At 42.5% G+C, this 16887-nt stretch overlaps 1 protein-coding gene across 29 annotated transcripts in view; it reads right to left on the reverse strand.

Annotated features, from left to right (window-relative positions):
* Positions 1-16887, reverse strand: part of RBFOX2 (RNA binding fox-1 homolog 2) — a gene marked incomplete at its 5' end in the record, with an annotated part of 262448 nt that overhangs the window by 154319 nt on the left and 91242 nt on the right. The window contains one exon of one of the 29 annotated variants that reach the window (XM_082665957.1): positions 11105-11237. The exons of 26 other annotated variants lie outside the window; for them this stretch is intronic. In XM_082665957.1, the coding sequence (XP_082522083.1) occupies positions 11105-11209 (105 nt within the window). Of the gene's footprint in view, positions 1-7914; positions 8031-11104; positions 11238-16887 lie in introns of those variants that run through there. 2 more of the 29 variants (XM_082665970.1, XM_082665974.1) reach the window with 2 other exon arrangements.

Raw genomic sequence — 16887 nt, forward strand, 5'->3', positions numbered from 1 at the left:
CACCACCTGAACCCAAGCTACCATCACCTCTTTCCTGAACATCGCAATAATTCTTCCCCTTCCACTGCTGCTCCCCCTCAGAACACTCATCACATAGTAGCCAGAGGAACTTTCTAATCAGATCATATCACTCCTTTGACTCTATAGCTTCACGTTACACTTAAATTCTTTTTCTATCTTAAGTCCTTATAATGGCCTTTAAGGTGCTATATGATCTATCTGCTAAGTGCCCACTTCTCCAACTTCATTTCATATCATTATATCGCCTTCGATCACTATGCTCTAAACACTCAGATCCTGTGTCAGTGTCTCATCTAGAGCAAGTCCATCCCTCTCCCCAGCACCCTTTCAGCTCCTTTATCCCCTGTTCTTGAAATCCCTCCTCATCCTTCCTTCATTCTCTGCAAGGCTGGCTCCTTATCTTTCAGATCTCAGCTTAAATAACACCTCCTCAACTAAAGCTCTCCAGACCACTCTCTCTAGTTGGAGGTCCTTCCCCACAAACCCTTATTCTCTAGAATACTGTGCTCTGTTTATTTTCTTCCTAACAGTTATTAAAATCTATAATTAGTTAACATATTCATTTGTTTTCTTATTTGTTATACATTTCTCCTTTAGAGAGTAATATTTTGTGTATATCACATACAACTGAGATCTTCTACTATGGGACAGTTTATCCTTTGACTTTTTGCTAGGGAAGGTCAAAGTTATTTGTAGGAGTTTCTGGCACTCAGGCAACTGTCTAACCAAGTCCTATAAATAAAGTTAGAGCGCAACTAATATCACCCTAGTTACCAAAATGACTCAAAGTTTTATCACAGCTACAAACCATAAACACATGCCAGCACCCATGACTTCAGAATGTCACAGTTTGAAATAACCATTATATTAATGAAAAAACAATTCCAATTTAATCATTTACTTTAAGCTAATTTGAGTATTACATTCCAAACTGCCTTCTTTCCAATACTATAAATGCATTTTGCTCAGTACAATAAAATTATAGCATCCCAATCCAAGCTTCACTATTATCAAGCTCGTTGTTAATTTTTTTTTTTTTTTTTTTTTTTTTGCGGTAGGCGGGGCCTCTCACTGTTGTGGCCTCTCCCGTTGCGGAGCACAGGCTCCGGACGCGCAGGCTCAGCGGCCATGGCTCACGGGCCCAAGCCGTTCTGCGGCATGTGGGATCTTCCCGGACCGGGGCACGAACCCGTGTCCCCTGCATCGGCAGGCGTACTCTCAACCACTGCGCCACCAGGGAAGCCCCTAGTTGTTAATTATTTATAGTCTACAACCATACGTCCAACGCACTAGCCACGAGTCATGTGTGGCTATTTGAATTTAATTTTAATGAGTTAATATTAAAATTTCTGTTCCTCAGTCACACCTGCCACATTTCAAGTGCTCAAGAGCCACAGGGGCCTAGTAGTTATTATATACTGGACAGAGCAGATACAAAACATCTCCATCGTCACAGAAAGATCTCCTAGACAGAGCTGTTCTACAGCATGGTAATAAGCAGGAAGCAAAAGGCCCTCTAAACACCCAGAATATCAGAATGTTCACGCATTTTCATCAGCAGGAAAGCTCCGCCAGGCCTTCTCTTGAATCGATTTATTTTTATTTTAGAAATATTTCTGTCCTGGTTATCTGGCTACTTACTCAGCGAAATTTTAAAAAGCAAAAAAGGAAAGGGAACTAGAAAGCAGTAGGGAATAAGTACCAGAGGAAAGAGGAATATTATGTGAGAGGCAGCCGCATCAGATGCAAGAGAGACCAAGAGAAAAAAAATCTAAGAAGCAGATAAGTTATCAAAAAGCAGAAAGATATCAAAATGGGGTCATTCTGTAAGGCAAAACCAGGAAAAGCTCCTGAAATAATCACTCCTTTTTAGTCCTAAACAATAATTGATGTTGACAACTGTGTTAAACCAGTAAGAAAAGTATAACTGGTAAGAAGAAAATAAACTGTATAGTTAAATAACACATTTTAGAAGGACTTACTTCCAAAATAAATAAATCTTAAACATCTTGATGCTTAAAGAAGGGAAAATCCTCTCAGCTAGTTGGAATACTTGATCACTAAAAATAACTCATTCCTAAAATATTCTGCATAGTCAAATTCAATCCAAGAGTTCAGTTTAACCAATATGAACGAATGCTGCTTGCAGAGCAAGTACAGACAGGAGAATAAGACAAGGTTCTTCTGTTAATGAATTACAGTTCATCCAGACAATGGAGCACCATATAGCCCTGGGGGGTGGAGAGGGGAAGAGGAAGCTCTTCAAGTGATAAAAGGAAGGTTCAGAACAATGTATAGCACAGTGTCATTGAATTTTTTTTTTTTTTTTAATGAGGAATTATACACAAAAAGGAAAGCACCCATTGCTTCTAGGGTAAAGACACTGGGGGACTCAAGACAGGAATTGGGGAGCAACTGTTCACTACATGACCATTTGGTACCTTTTGAATAGTGAATCACGTAAATGTACTATTTATCCAATAAAAACCTATAAAACCTTAAATTAAAAAAAAAAAGCAAGTTCCCTATACCCAAGAAACATATAACCTAATAGCTTAACCAGGCTTCAAAAATCCAAAGGAAAAATTACACTTTTTCCTTCACCAATGACTAGACACCTAAATATTTAACACATATTTTATTCTTACTAAAAAGCTCACTGTATGCTATTTGAAATCCCAATAAACTGATTTTGAAAAACTCCAAGTTGATCTTAAAAGGAAATTGCAATGATCCTTATTATCTTGTATTAACTGTTTAAAAAAGTGTTTGGGGGATTCCCCGGCAGTCCAATGGTTAGGACTCCAGGCTTTCACTGCCAAGGGTGCAGGTTTGATCCTTGGTAGGGGAATTAACATCCCGCAAGCTGCGAGGCGCTCCCCCGCCCCAAAAAAGAGGTGTTTGCATAAAGGTGTATACATCAAGAAAAAATCATTTTATTGGATAATACAGCAAAGATTGGTTGAAAAGCTCCCAAAGAAGCTACAAATGGTCTTCTGCACCATGTGGGAGGCAAGGTCAGGTCATTCTGATGGTCCCTGAGGTTGACAATGCTAGTGGTTTCCCAGTATCCTTTCTTCTTCCTTAGTAACAAAACCCCAGTTTTCATTCTAGGACATTAATATACACACCCTCCAAGAAAGGACTTTATCTCCCAACCTCCATTGCAGCTAGATGTGGCCATACGTTAAGTTCTGGCCAATGAGACATTAGTAGAAATGTTATGTGGGACTTCCTGGAAGTCTTCCTAAGTAGGGGAGGGGACCTCTTTTCCTCCTCCAAACCACTCTGTGCAAATGCGGAAATAATGGCTGGAGCTGTAGCAACCATCTGGGCCACATCCTACACACAGAGAAGCAAAGAGCAGTAAGGATCCTGGATCCTTGATAACCACTGAGCACTGCATCAGCCCTGGGCTGCCTACTTCCAGACTTCATTTCCATGAAAGACGAGGCCTTATTTAAGCCACTCTGAGGCAAGGGGAGAGGAGGGGGGATGGATTCTGTTACATGTAGTGAATTTAATCCTAAGTGATACTTTCAAGAGTCAATTATTTTACTGTAACTTTACAAATCAAAATTCAATGTCACAGAAAGCTCTATACACACAAATAGTGTACAGCCCTCATGACTAAGACAGAGACTGTCAAAGAATCCTGAAATGTCTAGGCTGGAAGCCTAGGCCAAAAAGTCAGCTAGTCTATCCCCCGAATCTGCTATCCCTGACCATTCCACACCAACATGACAGAAATAACGTTTCAACTTAACGATTCCTGAATTTTAGTAATGAAAAAAGTCATATATATAAACTCTCATTTTCATCATCTGTAAAATGGAAGTAATGACACAGGGATGTCTTCAGACCCCAATACAATAGAGTATGTTAGCTATTCTGTAAACAGAGCATGATACACTATCATTACCATTACAATTACCACTATAACAGCTGATTGGTAAGTGTGAGGCACAAAAGAAAAATTAGGTGAAACCAATTAGCCAGATTTTGGGTCTGGGGCTCAAGGAATTCCATGAACTTGTCAAACCTCTTTCACCAACTTTCTTATCTCGTTATCTACCAAAAAATACTACATCAGGAACTTCAGTTTCCTTCTGGGGAAAAGAAAGGAGTTGAGTGGCTATAAGGGGGGAAAAAGAACAGTAGTAAAGGGTTTAAAGCAATTAGTGAATATGATGTATCTGAAATATATAACCATGTTTTTAGCATTTCACGGGCTGTCAATAGGTGGTCCAACCATTTACAAATTGATGCTAGCAATATTTCTATTCAGTTTATTCATTCAAAAGAAAAATACTAAACACATGTATACAGTTTCTACTGAGTATGCAACAAAGCGTCATTTAAGAGTGAGATGCTGTCTTTGAGAAATGAGGATAATACGTGGGGTCCTCCAAGCAGGAAGATTTTTAACCTGTGCACTAAGGTACAGGCAGTATATTTAAAACAAAAATAGCTTAATCACTTTCATTTTGCACTTAAAAATGATTTAACTTCTCCAAAATTGGTTTTGAAGTCAAAAAAAGCAAATGATTTCACTTTTGAAGGCATTAACTCAACTATGAATCCATTTCTGGTGACTACTTTAACCCACAAACACATCGTACATGAGTCACACTGTGCTCTGTTGTTCAATTCATTAGATTCTGAAAAGCATTCCATGGTCAAATAACTTGGAGAAATATGCTTTAAGCAATTTTACTATTTGTTGAATTTCAGTTTTTCCTAGTCTTCTAACAGGATACTAAAATTAATAGATGCTTCTTACTAATTTCAAATATACTCATAGGAAGAAAATAAGCTATCCAGGGGTGTCAGAGATTAGCTGACAGGCAGATACATGCCAAGAATTTGCTGCACAATTTAAAGGGCTACAATCAGGATAACAAGAGTGTGAGAAACAAACTCAGACAGCTTGAAGGTTTTTGTTCCCCAGAAGGGATACCAAGGTATGGCCGATTTACACACCCTTCTGCTGTGAATGGCCATATCCAAGCAGATGTAATTAAGCAGTAAGATTTCTGAAGAATTAGAACTATTCTACCTCTCCTAGATGATACACTTATCACCTGTTTATGCCCATTTATGAGTCTGAATGTATAACTAGGGGTTGCGGGTCTTCTGAACCAGCAGAAGAAAAAGGAAATAACATTACCTTCTGAGAAGGCAATCTAACCCACACTAGACTGGACCAGACCATTGTGTCCCAGATCTAACTGATGGCTTCAAAATCCAAGTTCTCCCAAAAGTTAGTATGTACCAAACTCTATAAACTTCTTTTCAGGCTATGACTACATTTTTAATAACATAAATGAGTTTAGTGGGACTTACTCTAATCGCTTCTGAAAGACAGTTTATTTTTAGTAAATATAATAGTCCCCCACATGGGAAGCTACAACCATGCCAAAAATGTCCTAAGAGGAGATAAAATCCTATTTATAGAGCTATCAGTTGCTCCTTGCTTAGGTTGTAACATAGTTTCCACTTTAAGCCCGATATGACCTCCCCTGACTTCTCTGGTCTCTAATGTTCTTTTCATCCTGAAGTTCCTCACATTTATCTGTATCTCCACAGGGTACTTAAATTGAGCTACTATGGAGTGGGGGGAAGGGAGAAGGAAAGAAACTCCTTTCCCTAAACCTTCTCCTGCCTGAGAGTTTTAGGTAAGTTTCAGGAATCTAAAAAAGAGAAAAGAGGAGTTCTTCATTGGGTGGGCTTTGAGGAAGGAACCTCATAAATAAATATTCAGCAATCATCAAAGATACTGCCACAGTGAGCCACGCACACGGCAAATGGGCCTACTGATGTCTTTGTCTGTGTATGACTTAGCTTGAAGTCTTCCATCTTTTAAAACCCCAACAAGAATAAATGTCAAGGGACTTCTAGTATAGAGAATACCATACTCAAAAGCTAAGGCAGGGGTGCGGTGGGGTGTTAACCAGGGAACCAAAAGATAAATACAAGAGATTAAAAAAATTTTTTCCTAAAAATGTGATTTCCTCAGGGATTAAACTGTTGTTGTTGTTTTACATTAGCTGCTCGCACCTTTACACTCCCCACTTAAAATGCTAACTGTGGAACCTTCCTTCCCCAGTCTCTGGCTACAACTCCATCAACAATTCTAGAGGGGTACTTACCCTATCCTTATTCAGTGAAACATTTTCACTGTTTCCTGTCACTAGCAGTGGCAACACCCAAACCTCATCTCACCCCTGCCCTGCCCTGCTGAATACCTGGATGAAACTGTAAATGAACCTTGTCTTTACTGCTCTGGCAAAATCCTAACCCCTTTCAGCTCGGAACCCCAGTAAAATTTGCTGTCCCTAGCTCACTTATTTTTTTAATGTTCTTAAGCATATACTGCTTTTGTTATTAATTCTGTGTTTGTAGGTCTTGTTTCCTAAATGAGACTGCAAATTCCACTCCATTATGAGCTCCTAAAGGGCAATGGCCATGTCTTATTTATCTCAGAATAATCAGTGTCATGCCAAGCGATTGGTATATAATAGGCACACAAGTAAACATTGTTGAAATACTTGTTAAGTTGATCTGGATGGTGGAGATGATGTAGTGAGTTTACTTCTCTTATGAGAATCTCTCATTGCACACAATCAGGAAAGCCCAGTATCACTGTGGTAGAATGGAATCACAAGCAATTCATGAAAAGAGTGAGCAAGAAGCAAAAGGCCATTAAGTAACACCAACCCACCTCCCACTGGATTCTCAACATCCTCCTCAGGTGCTCAAGGAGACGGTAAACACAGCATGTACCAAATGATGAAGCAGATGATAACAGTTCCCTACCCCAAAAAAATTTTATCTGCTTTCCTCCATCTACTTATATATAGCTCATCCTCTGAGGTCTACCTCTTCCTGCCCACCCCAAACCACAGTGAAACCCTTAACTCTCTGGAATCTGATGACAAGCAGCCACTAATTTAGCATTTTCACTTATAACAAGAAGGGATGGATTTAAATTTCAGCAAAAATAATTCAAACTAAACTCTAGTAAAAGTTACCTGATAATAAAAGTTGGCAAAGACCAGAAAATACTTCCCTTAAATTTTTTTCCAACTGTGAAATTTACCATATAAAATGGTATTTCCCTTTTTAAAAGAAGGCATATGGATTTTCTGGGGCGATCAGAGCTGAGGCATGGGTGTGGATGATTGAAGTGAACTCTCAAGACCATTTTCCAGAAGCAGCATGGTACTGAACAAAGAACTCAGGTTTGGAAGTGAAAACAGACCTGTAACCGCAGTGCCAAAACACTCACTAGCTGTGACCTTGAGCAAGTACTTTAGCCTCTCTTAACTGTTTCTTCATCTATAAAAGCAAGTTTATCATGAAAGTTAGAAATAATGTACATAAAACACACAGGTCAGTGCCTGGCTTAATAATTTACAATTGTTAATAGATTTGCTTATTGTCATTTTTCTTAGCTCACAACAAAAAGACTCCTTCACAAATCTGACATTTTAGGGCTACTACTATAATTTATTGTAAATTGGTAGCAATACAATATCGATAGGAAGGCACCTAAAGAAAGCTATTTCCTCTATGAATTCAAAAGTAAAATTGCAGAAGAGAAACACAAAGTGTTCCACGGGGCAAGACGCCCCTAAACCAGATAGCTAGGATAATTTATAAGATACTATAGTGAATAACCAAGCTCTCAGAAAGAGGGAGCTTCTGACAGGGGGTATAGATATCACAGCAATTCCAAGTAGGGGTAAACCCAATATTGTGGTCTCTAGCTCACAGAAAAGCTTTGAATAAAAGAGATTTTTAAAAATCTCCTCAAAATTCCACCCCTCCCTTAAACTAGAGATACTCACCTGACAATCACAAACACAAGGCAAAGAGAAAAGGAAATACCTGCACCCGTATGAGGAAAGGGGGATGCTGGCTCTAAAGGATGAGAACTTTCCTATGATGCAAAGAGAAAACTGATGGCTGCACCATCTTCTTTTGCTGCTTTCAGGAGATGGCAGGAATGTCTAAGTCATTCACCTGCTCTAGTAACAGGGCTGCGAAAAGTGAGACAGTAGTCCTTCTGTAGGGCAGAGCTAGAAGCTAATTAAGGAGTTAAAACTTTCAGAGTATTAGAATGAAAATGCTGGAAGGACTTTTAGGGCCTTTCTAGCCAAGCCAGTAGAATGGAAGAAAGTCTGGGCATTAGAGCCAGATGGGCCTTCCTAGCTATTTGACCTTAGGCAAGTTGGACAGCTTTTCTAGCCTTCACTCTTCTCATCTATAAAATTGGGTGAACAGCATTAGCATTTGCCCTGCAGAGGGCAAACTGTAAAAAGCAAACTGCTTCAGAATAGGTACGCAACACAGGGTTAAATGCTTTCCCCCAGACCTCAGGCTAGCTGTCTGTATCAGGCTGATACAGACAGCTATGTCATAAATGTTCGTTCTGTCCCTCTCCTTTCCTTCTAACTTAGCAGAAAAGGGATCAATTCCAAGTAGGGAAAGTAACTTTCCCAAGGTCATGCTGCTGGTTACTGGCAGAATTAGGGCTTAAAAAACCAGCTTCTTCAAGCTCAGTGCATTGCACCTTGCCTCATCAGGAGCCTTCCCTTGGGGACGGGGCAAGCTAACTTAACATTAGATGGGCTCAGAGTCAAGGCGAACAGAACAAGCTAACTGCAATGTCAGGAGCTCACTGCGATTCAGACACCCAGGAGTTAAACACTCCGCTGGCTAAGGCTCCAGAGAGCTGCGGTTGGGCACACTCCTTCTGGGAGGAGGCCAGAGAGGCACTGAAATCCATTCCCTGGCGTGATTGGTCGGTTCCCAGAGGGGTGGGGAAGAGGAAAAGGGAGAAGAATGTCACCCGATCCCCAAGGGTAAACAACAGCAGGAGCATCTGCTCAGGTTTTCAACTAAAACTGTGAAGGATTTCTGAACAGTTGACCACCACACTCAGAAGACTGGGACCCCTGACCTTCAAGAACAAGAGGGTTCTTGTTCTTTAATGACCAGATTCTTAGTGATACAATCTGGATGAACAAATGCAGAAAGATGGTGTATGATTTCCACAGTGCCGAATGCTCATGCTCTAGGTGCCCTTAATCACCCAGCTACCCTCCCTCCTGCGCCTGCCCTTACAGAGAACACAGCCTGCTCCTTGCTACTTAAACTCTGACCATCAAATTCCCTCCTCCGAATTCCTCTCCTTCCTCTTTAAGAGGAGCCCCCTCCTTTGTAAAAAGGATATCTTATTGCAAGAGGCAACCCCTCTGTAGTTGTGTTAGCACACGTGTGCAGAGCAGAGAGAAGGGAGGGTCTGGGGAGAGAGAAACCTAATACCTTGCCGAATCCACTGGGAAGTCGGCCTGAGTTATTAAGCCAGGACGGGGCCACTTAACTGAATTGGTTGAGGCAATGCCCTTCAGTCCTGGCTGCATTCTTCCCCCAAGGGAGAATGCAGGAAGGGCTGTCTCCTCAAAATCTTATTATCCCTGACAACTCTTTACTCCTCAGAAGTTTCTCTCTCCCATTTCAAGGATATAAACAAAACGTTTAAGTTCTGAGCAGAGAATGAGAGGCAGCCCCTCAACCCCAATATGCTACGGGACTCCACAGGACTGATCACTAAGAGCTGCCAAAACCTGCATTCCCTTTGTGCTTAGGTACAACCACAGCTAAATCCTCAATTCCCAGGAACTGACGGTGGGCGGGGCGGGGGGGAGATGGTCATCACAGGACTAAGGTAAAACTGAAGAGAAAGCCTCCTACTGAATGACTAAAACAGGAGGACCTTTAAGAAACCAAGTCAGTCCAGGGACCAACTGGAGCCCACCTTAGTGTGGCCCCAGTTAGGGGAACGAGGTGGAACCAGGGCTAGGTCCACCCCAAACAATCTGGAGCTGCTGGGCAGCCCCATCTCTCAGGAACTGCGCAGGCTAGGAATGACCTGAAACCATTGTGGACTCAAAGAGCAAGGATTCCTCAACATTGGGCCAAAGCAAACCAGCTTCAGGAAGTGGCAGAGGCTCCTTAAGTCTCCCCTTTGTTCCTGCTCTGTAATCCCAAAGCCAAGTCTAATCTAAACTGTGCTAAGAATGCCCTTTGCTACACAGACGCCTCATTTATAAAACCCAGGGAGCACAAGTGACTCAGCTCTCTTTCGCAGGAATGTTCAGCAAATTAACTACTCAGGGAGGCTTTACGTGGTTATTAAAAACATAGGCTTCAGTGTCAGACAGGCCTAGGTTTCAATATCTGTTCCACCACTTTCTAGCTCTGTCACCTAGACCTCTCCAAAGCTCAGTTTCTGCATCTGTCAAATATGGCTTCTGCCATCTTCTTACAGGGAGAGTTGTTGAGAACAGTGAGGAATTGAGGGTGTGTGCATACGTGAGTAATGAGCACAGTAAGCATTCAATAAATAGTAGCTGTCGCTATAACTTATTACTGAGGACTAGGAAACAACTTCTATAGAGAAATAACGCTGCCAGCTGTCAGCTGTATTAGCATTCCTGCACCTCACCCATCCGTCAGAGGGCGGTCAACAGCGTGAGGATGCCAGAGATTATTTTCTATCTGCTGAGCAGTGTGCCAGATGAAGGGGAGAGAGTGAAGGACACAACCTCTCCTGTGGAGCAGCTCACGGTGCTGAGGGAGGACGTGACGGAGAGGAAGTGACGGGGAAGAAGGGAAAGTTCTGAAGGGGGTCTCAGCATGGACCGTCTACTCAGCTTCTGCATTCAACCGTGAAGGGGCTGCTTTCACTTCTGGTCCCAGCAGTTGGGGTCCTGCTGACTGGCTCTATCAGGGTCCCGGGCAGGGGGTGCTGGGAAGCGAGGTCCCTTCCACACCAAGAGGGAGATGAGGGGGGAGTGGGAAGGACAGCGGAGAAGGGTTTTGGTCTTCTCTCTTCATGTGATACCAGGCAAAAGTCATTCCAGAAAAGGAGCTGGCAGTCACAAGCCAACAATTCAGGCAGGCACTACAAGATGACTGGTTGCTGGGTTAGTGCAGCAGCAGAGACAGTTTTTAGCAGAGACATAGGGCTCTCAGGAATTACAACCGCGTAATCAAAAACACGTATACTCACTGGACAGCGTGTACAGTGGAAGGCCGGAAGGGCTGGGCTCCTTGGATCAGTGGCCCCCAAACTCATTAACCAGTGCTCTTGCTCTCTCTTACAGATTTTCACCATCACAGTCCCCACCTGCGAAACTCTCGCACATACCTTAAAGCCTGCACGACTGGTGCACTGGAGCAGGACTGGGCCCCGCCCTAGTCAGGAGAGCACACGGCCCTGGGGAAAAGCACTGAGCTGAGAGTGAAGGCTCATATCACAGACGCAGCTCTGCACTGGCAAGAGCTCTGAGAATATAAGCCTTGGGAAAGTCATCTCACCTCTCTGGGACTCAGTTTCTCCATCTGCAGCACCAGGACAATGTGATGAAATCCCGTTCTGACATTCAAAGGACCTAAGGGCCAAGCTGGTGATCCCTACCCTGGGTTCTTATTTCTGCATTAGGGCAGACATGCCACAGAAGAGCCAGGGTATTAAGACAAGTGATTACAAGTCACTCTCTAAACTATCCTGAAAGTTCAGACAGTAAAAAGTCAGCCACAACTTTTCTGAAATCCAAAATAAAAAGTTTTGGAACTTACAGTCCTGGCCCAGACCATTCATTTTACGACGGTCAGGACTCTGTTTCTTGGATGGTAAACCAGGAAAGAAAACAACGGGACAACAGTAGTTACCTGGCACCTGGGAAGGGCACACGGCTTGCTTGCTAAAAGGGCCCTCCAAACACTAGACTGAGAAGGACGTACAGGGGGCCTTAGGGTAAGCATTCATTCCAAAAACTATGGGAATGACAGCTGCTATTTCTGGCCAATGGATCAGGACCTGAAAGATGGGTGTAATCTCCACCGAACAAATCGTACAGTCAGAAATAATCTTGCATCTGCCAGCACTCAACAAACCAGCAGCTCTTTAGAGAGGACTCTCTGGGGACCCAGAGCTGCAGTAACCAAGGGAAATGTATCCAGATTAGATCAGCAAAGGCCTCTCCGTTTCCACACGAGATATTGTAGGGGGCAATGACACCGGCCAACACACAAGATTTACACAATGAGCTCCCTGAATGCTGCACGTGTCCGGGTCAGAAGAGCTGCCGCTGGGCTACAAATGGCTCCTGAAGCAGCAGATGCCAAGTGTCCTGTTTACCTTTGCCTTTGGTTACAATTCCTCAAGAGGGCCTGAGAGGTCTGCTTTTCATGGTATTGCCTTTTCCATCCATTTTAAATTAAGAAGAAGAATTCTTCCTTGTCTCATTCCCTTTACCTTTCTCTTCCCAACATAAAAACATAAATAAGAAGTGGTGTGTCCACACGATGGAATATTATTTAGTAACAAAAAAGAATGAAGTACTGATGTATGCTACAACATGGAGAAACCTTGGAAGCATCATGCTAAGTGAAAGGAGCTGGAAACAAAGGACTTTATTATATTGAGTCAATTTATAGAAAATATCCTAGACAGGAAAATCTGTAGAGACAGGAAGCAGACTAGTGGTTGCCTAGAGTTTGGGGGGCAAGGGAGACAGGGGGACCAGGCAATGATGACTAAGAGGTACACGGTTTCTTTTTGGAGTGAGGAAGACTCTGTGAATACACTAAAAAGGGCTCTGAATTGTGTACTTTAAATGAGTGAATGGTAGAGTATCTAATTATATCTCATTAAAGCTGTTAAAAGATGCCGCAAAGGAATTATGACCTCCTGTAGGAAGGGACATTTAATGAGGGAGCTCTGACTCTCCTGACCACTGCTGCTCCTTCCTCCCAACAGCTCATTTCGCTAGTCCCGTCCCTGCTCAGCTGCAGTATCCGGCGCAGGGTTACACCTTCCCTGAGATAACTGGGCAGGTGGTAGCTTTGCTGGATCTTCAAGTCTACTCCTGCTCTGTTATGACTTTAGTGTCCTTCCTTCCACATCTAGTTTCCCTCTGTCCCTGAAGAGATAGTGAAACTACCCCCCAGCCCCCAGCACGGGTTGATGACTTGCCATGCCATGAAAAAAGAATGAAGATAAATGATACTATAAAAGCACAGGTTTGGGCGTTAGATCAAATCTGAGTTCCAACTGAAGCATCTGAAAAAGTTACTTTAAGTCTCAATCTCAGGTTCCACTTCTGTAAAATGGGGAAAACACCACCTAATGCATCGAATGCACATTGTTATTATAAAAATTAAATGGTAAAGTCTATATAAATGATTAATATGGTGCCTGGCACACAGAAGGCACTCAATAAATAATAACCGTTATTTATAAAAGCCTTATGCCCAGTTTTTTCAAGCTGTCATCCAGCAGATCAGCTTCTATGTCAAAAAAGGCAGTAACAAAAGCAGGCCACTGGCACCATCAAATGGTTCACAAACATTTTTCTGACTATTTGTTTTAACTCATCTCACTCACAGATCCCTAGTCCATTCCTAATACTTCTGTGTTTTTTACTTCAATTTGTTTTCCTATTTCTGGGCTCAGTTTAACCTAAGCATTAGGCTTATTATTGCCTCTCCAGTTCCATTTTCCCTCCTCAACCTTAATCTGTATTTATCACCTCAATTATAATACTTTAAGCCACTCAGTGTAAATAAACTGTTTCCCCAGAGTAGCACAGCACTCAGTATCCTACTCCTCCTAAAAGCCTATCACAGGGCTTCCCTGGTGGCACAGTGGTTGAGAGTCCGCCTGCCGATGCAGGGGACGCGGGTTTGTTCCCCGGTCCGGGAGGGTCCCACGTGCCGCTGAGCGGCTGGGCCCTGTGAGCCATGGCCGCTGAGCCTGCGCGTCCGGAGCCTGTGCTCTGCAACGGGAGAGGCCACAGCAGTGAGAGGTCCGCGTACCGCGAATAAATAAATAAATAAATAAATAAATAAATAAATAAATAAATAAATAAAAAGCCTATCACAGAATCAAAACAACTTAAGACAGAGTTTAGAAAGAATTATGATGGAACCATAAAACGGAATACTAGGCAGCCATGTAAAACAACACTACAGAAATATTTAATGACATGAAAAGATATTTACAATGGAGTAGGAAGGAGCTGCAAGCATACTACAAAAGTCTGTACCATATGATGAGATTTTGTAAGGCATTTTATAAAGTGTGTATATGCAAAAAGAGCTGCACAGAAACAAAATTAGAACAATAAACAAAAAGTTAAGATAAAGTTAATATATTAAGGCAATTTTTATTCTTTTGGCCTGCTGTATTTTCTATATTTTCTTTGATAAATGTATATTAATTCTGAGAAAAAGATGACTTAAAAATATGAATTTAAACAATACAGAACCTCTTCGCATTTTTTTAGCAGCCACTGTAGCATAGATCTGGAGTCAGAAAGACCAGGACTCAAATCCCTCCTCTACCACTTGTTAGAAGTCTGACTTTGCAGTCACTGAACCTTTTAGGCTTGGTGGTGTCATCTGGAAAATGAAGATGAACATCCTAGCAAAGTGCCTGGCACCTGATCTTCAGTACACCTCTCTGGCAGTGGTCCTCAGCTTGAATGTGCATCAGAATCACCTGGAGAGCATGCTGAGACAGGTGGCTGGGCCCCAGTCCCAGAGTTTCTGATTCAGTAGGTCTGGGAGGAGGGGGATACCATGAATTTGCATAAGTTCCCAGGTGATGCTGATGCTGCTGGTCCGAGAACCACACTTCGAGGACCACTGCAATAGGCAATAAGTACAAACTCTTCTTACAGTACGTTACACAGATATTAAGTGCTCTTTCAGAGCAATATTTCCGGAATACGAGCTCACTGGATACTGAATTATATAAGAGCCTAACACTGCACATTCACCCAAAAGCCCAGACTTTATAACCTGGGATCATTCACTCCAAGACAGCGAGGGAACTGGGTTTCCACTGTAGAGGGAAGCAAATAACAATTATTAGGACTGCATTTAGAATATCTGACTTCAGCATGGGAGAAAATGTCTTCGAATGTGGACACGGATCAAGCAATGTGCAGGACGGAGACCATTGTGAATCCACTGCTCGCTGCCCTGTGCCTGTCTGGGAAGAAGGGCAGTGTACAGTGTGTCACAGAGCACCTGCTTTGCTCTGGGTGCCCCCTGTTGACAAAAACCGACATAGCCTAAGCCCATATGTAGTCAGGATAGGTCTTTTCTTCTTCCAATTTTCCTAGTCCCCTTCTCTTTGTATCTGCAGCTCATCTCCAAACAGGTTAACTGTTGCAGCATGGCATTCATTGTAATGGTATGTGGCATTTAAAGCACAATTGCTAGAGACGGCTAGCACGAGCAGTGGGAATAAACTGCGGTTGTAAATAGTCTCTAATACACTGTGAAACCCTGTTGGTATTTCTGAAAATACACTAACTGATGAAGTACTTAAGAGTTTCTATAGATGAAAATTGTTCAACAGCACCATCACAGACAACTAAAAGTAGAATGAGAGAATTTTAGAGCTGGCAAAGGTCTCTAATACTATCATCGCCAGCTTCCTCACTTCCATGAGGAAACTGAAGGGCCCAAAAGGTAAAGTAACATATATAAAGACACAAAATTAGTGACAAAGCCAGGTTTCCTGACTCCCTCATGACTCCTGATCTTTCCACTATACTATTTCATCTTTATTTAGAAACTTTATTCATTTAGTCATCACCAAGACAAGTATAACTGCATTTTAACCACTTCATAGAGGGTAAAGAAACTAATGAACATGTAATGATTCCTGAAAGGTACGGGATGAAAACATTCTACCTTTTTTTATTGTGAAAATTAAGCCTTTCCTAATATGAATACTTCTTTTTTTTTTTTTTTTTTGACTGCGCCATGCGGCTCGTAGGATCGTAGCTCCTAGACTAGGGACTGAACCCGCACCCTTGGCAGTGAAAAGCACAGAGTCCTAACCACTGAACCGCCAGGGAATCCCTATCAATACTTCTTTAATAGCAATCACTTTAAGTTAAATTCACAGGATCAAAAACTGCATTGAAGGCTTCCCTGGTGGCGCAGTGGTTAAGAATCTGCCTGCCAATGCAGGGAACACGGGTTCGAGCCCTGGTCCCGGAAGATCCCACAGGCCGCAGAGCAACTAAGCTCGTGGGCTACAACTACTGAGCCTGTCCTCTATAGCCCGCGAGCCACAACTACTGAGCCTGTGCCGCAACTACTGAAGCCCATGCTCCTAAAGCCTGTGCTCTGCAACAAGAGAAGCCCGCGCACCACAACAAAGAGTAGCCCCCACTCGCCGCAACTAGAGAAAGCCCACACGCAGCAACAAAGACCCCACACAGCCAAAAATAAACAAATAAATTTATTTTTTAAAAAAAAAACCTGCATTGATTACCAACAAGCAACGTCTAAACTGGGCGTGAGCAAACTTTGGCCCACCGGCCAAATCCAGCCTGTCACTTGTTTACGTACAACCCACGTACAGTCCAAGAGCTCAGACAAGTTTTTACATTTTTAGTGGTTGAAGAAATCAAGAGCATATTTTGTGATATATGAAAATTATATGAAATTCAAAATTCAGTGCCCACAAATAAAGTTTTATTAGAACACAACCATGCTCAGTCGTTTCCATATTGTCTACGGTTGCATCTGTGCTGCAGCAACAGAACTGAGTAGCTGCAGCAGAGACTAGATGGCCCCAAAGCTTGGAATATTTACTCTCTGATCCTTTACAGAAAATGTTTGCCCATCCCTGTTCTAAACTATTGATAAATGTGATGTCTGAGCCTTCGGTCAAGTACAAAGTTCTGGGTAATAAGTCCTATGGAGGCCCAGCCTCAGCAGCGAGCTCCCTCCCACCACCCCAGGTTTAGCAGGAGGACCACACAG

The sequence above is a fragment of the Grampus griseus genome (assembly GCF_964374135.1).
Source record: "Grampus griseus genome assembly, chromosome: 11".
Lineage (NCBI taxonomy): Eukaryota > Metazoa > Chordata > Mammalia > Artiodactyla > Delphinidae > Grampus > Grampus griseus.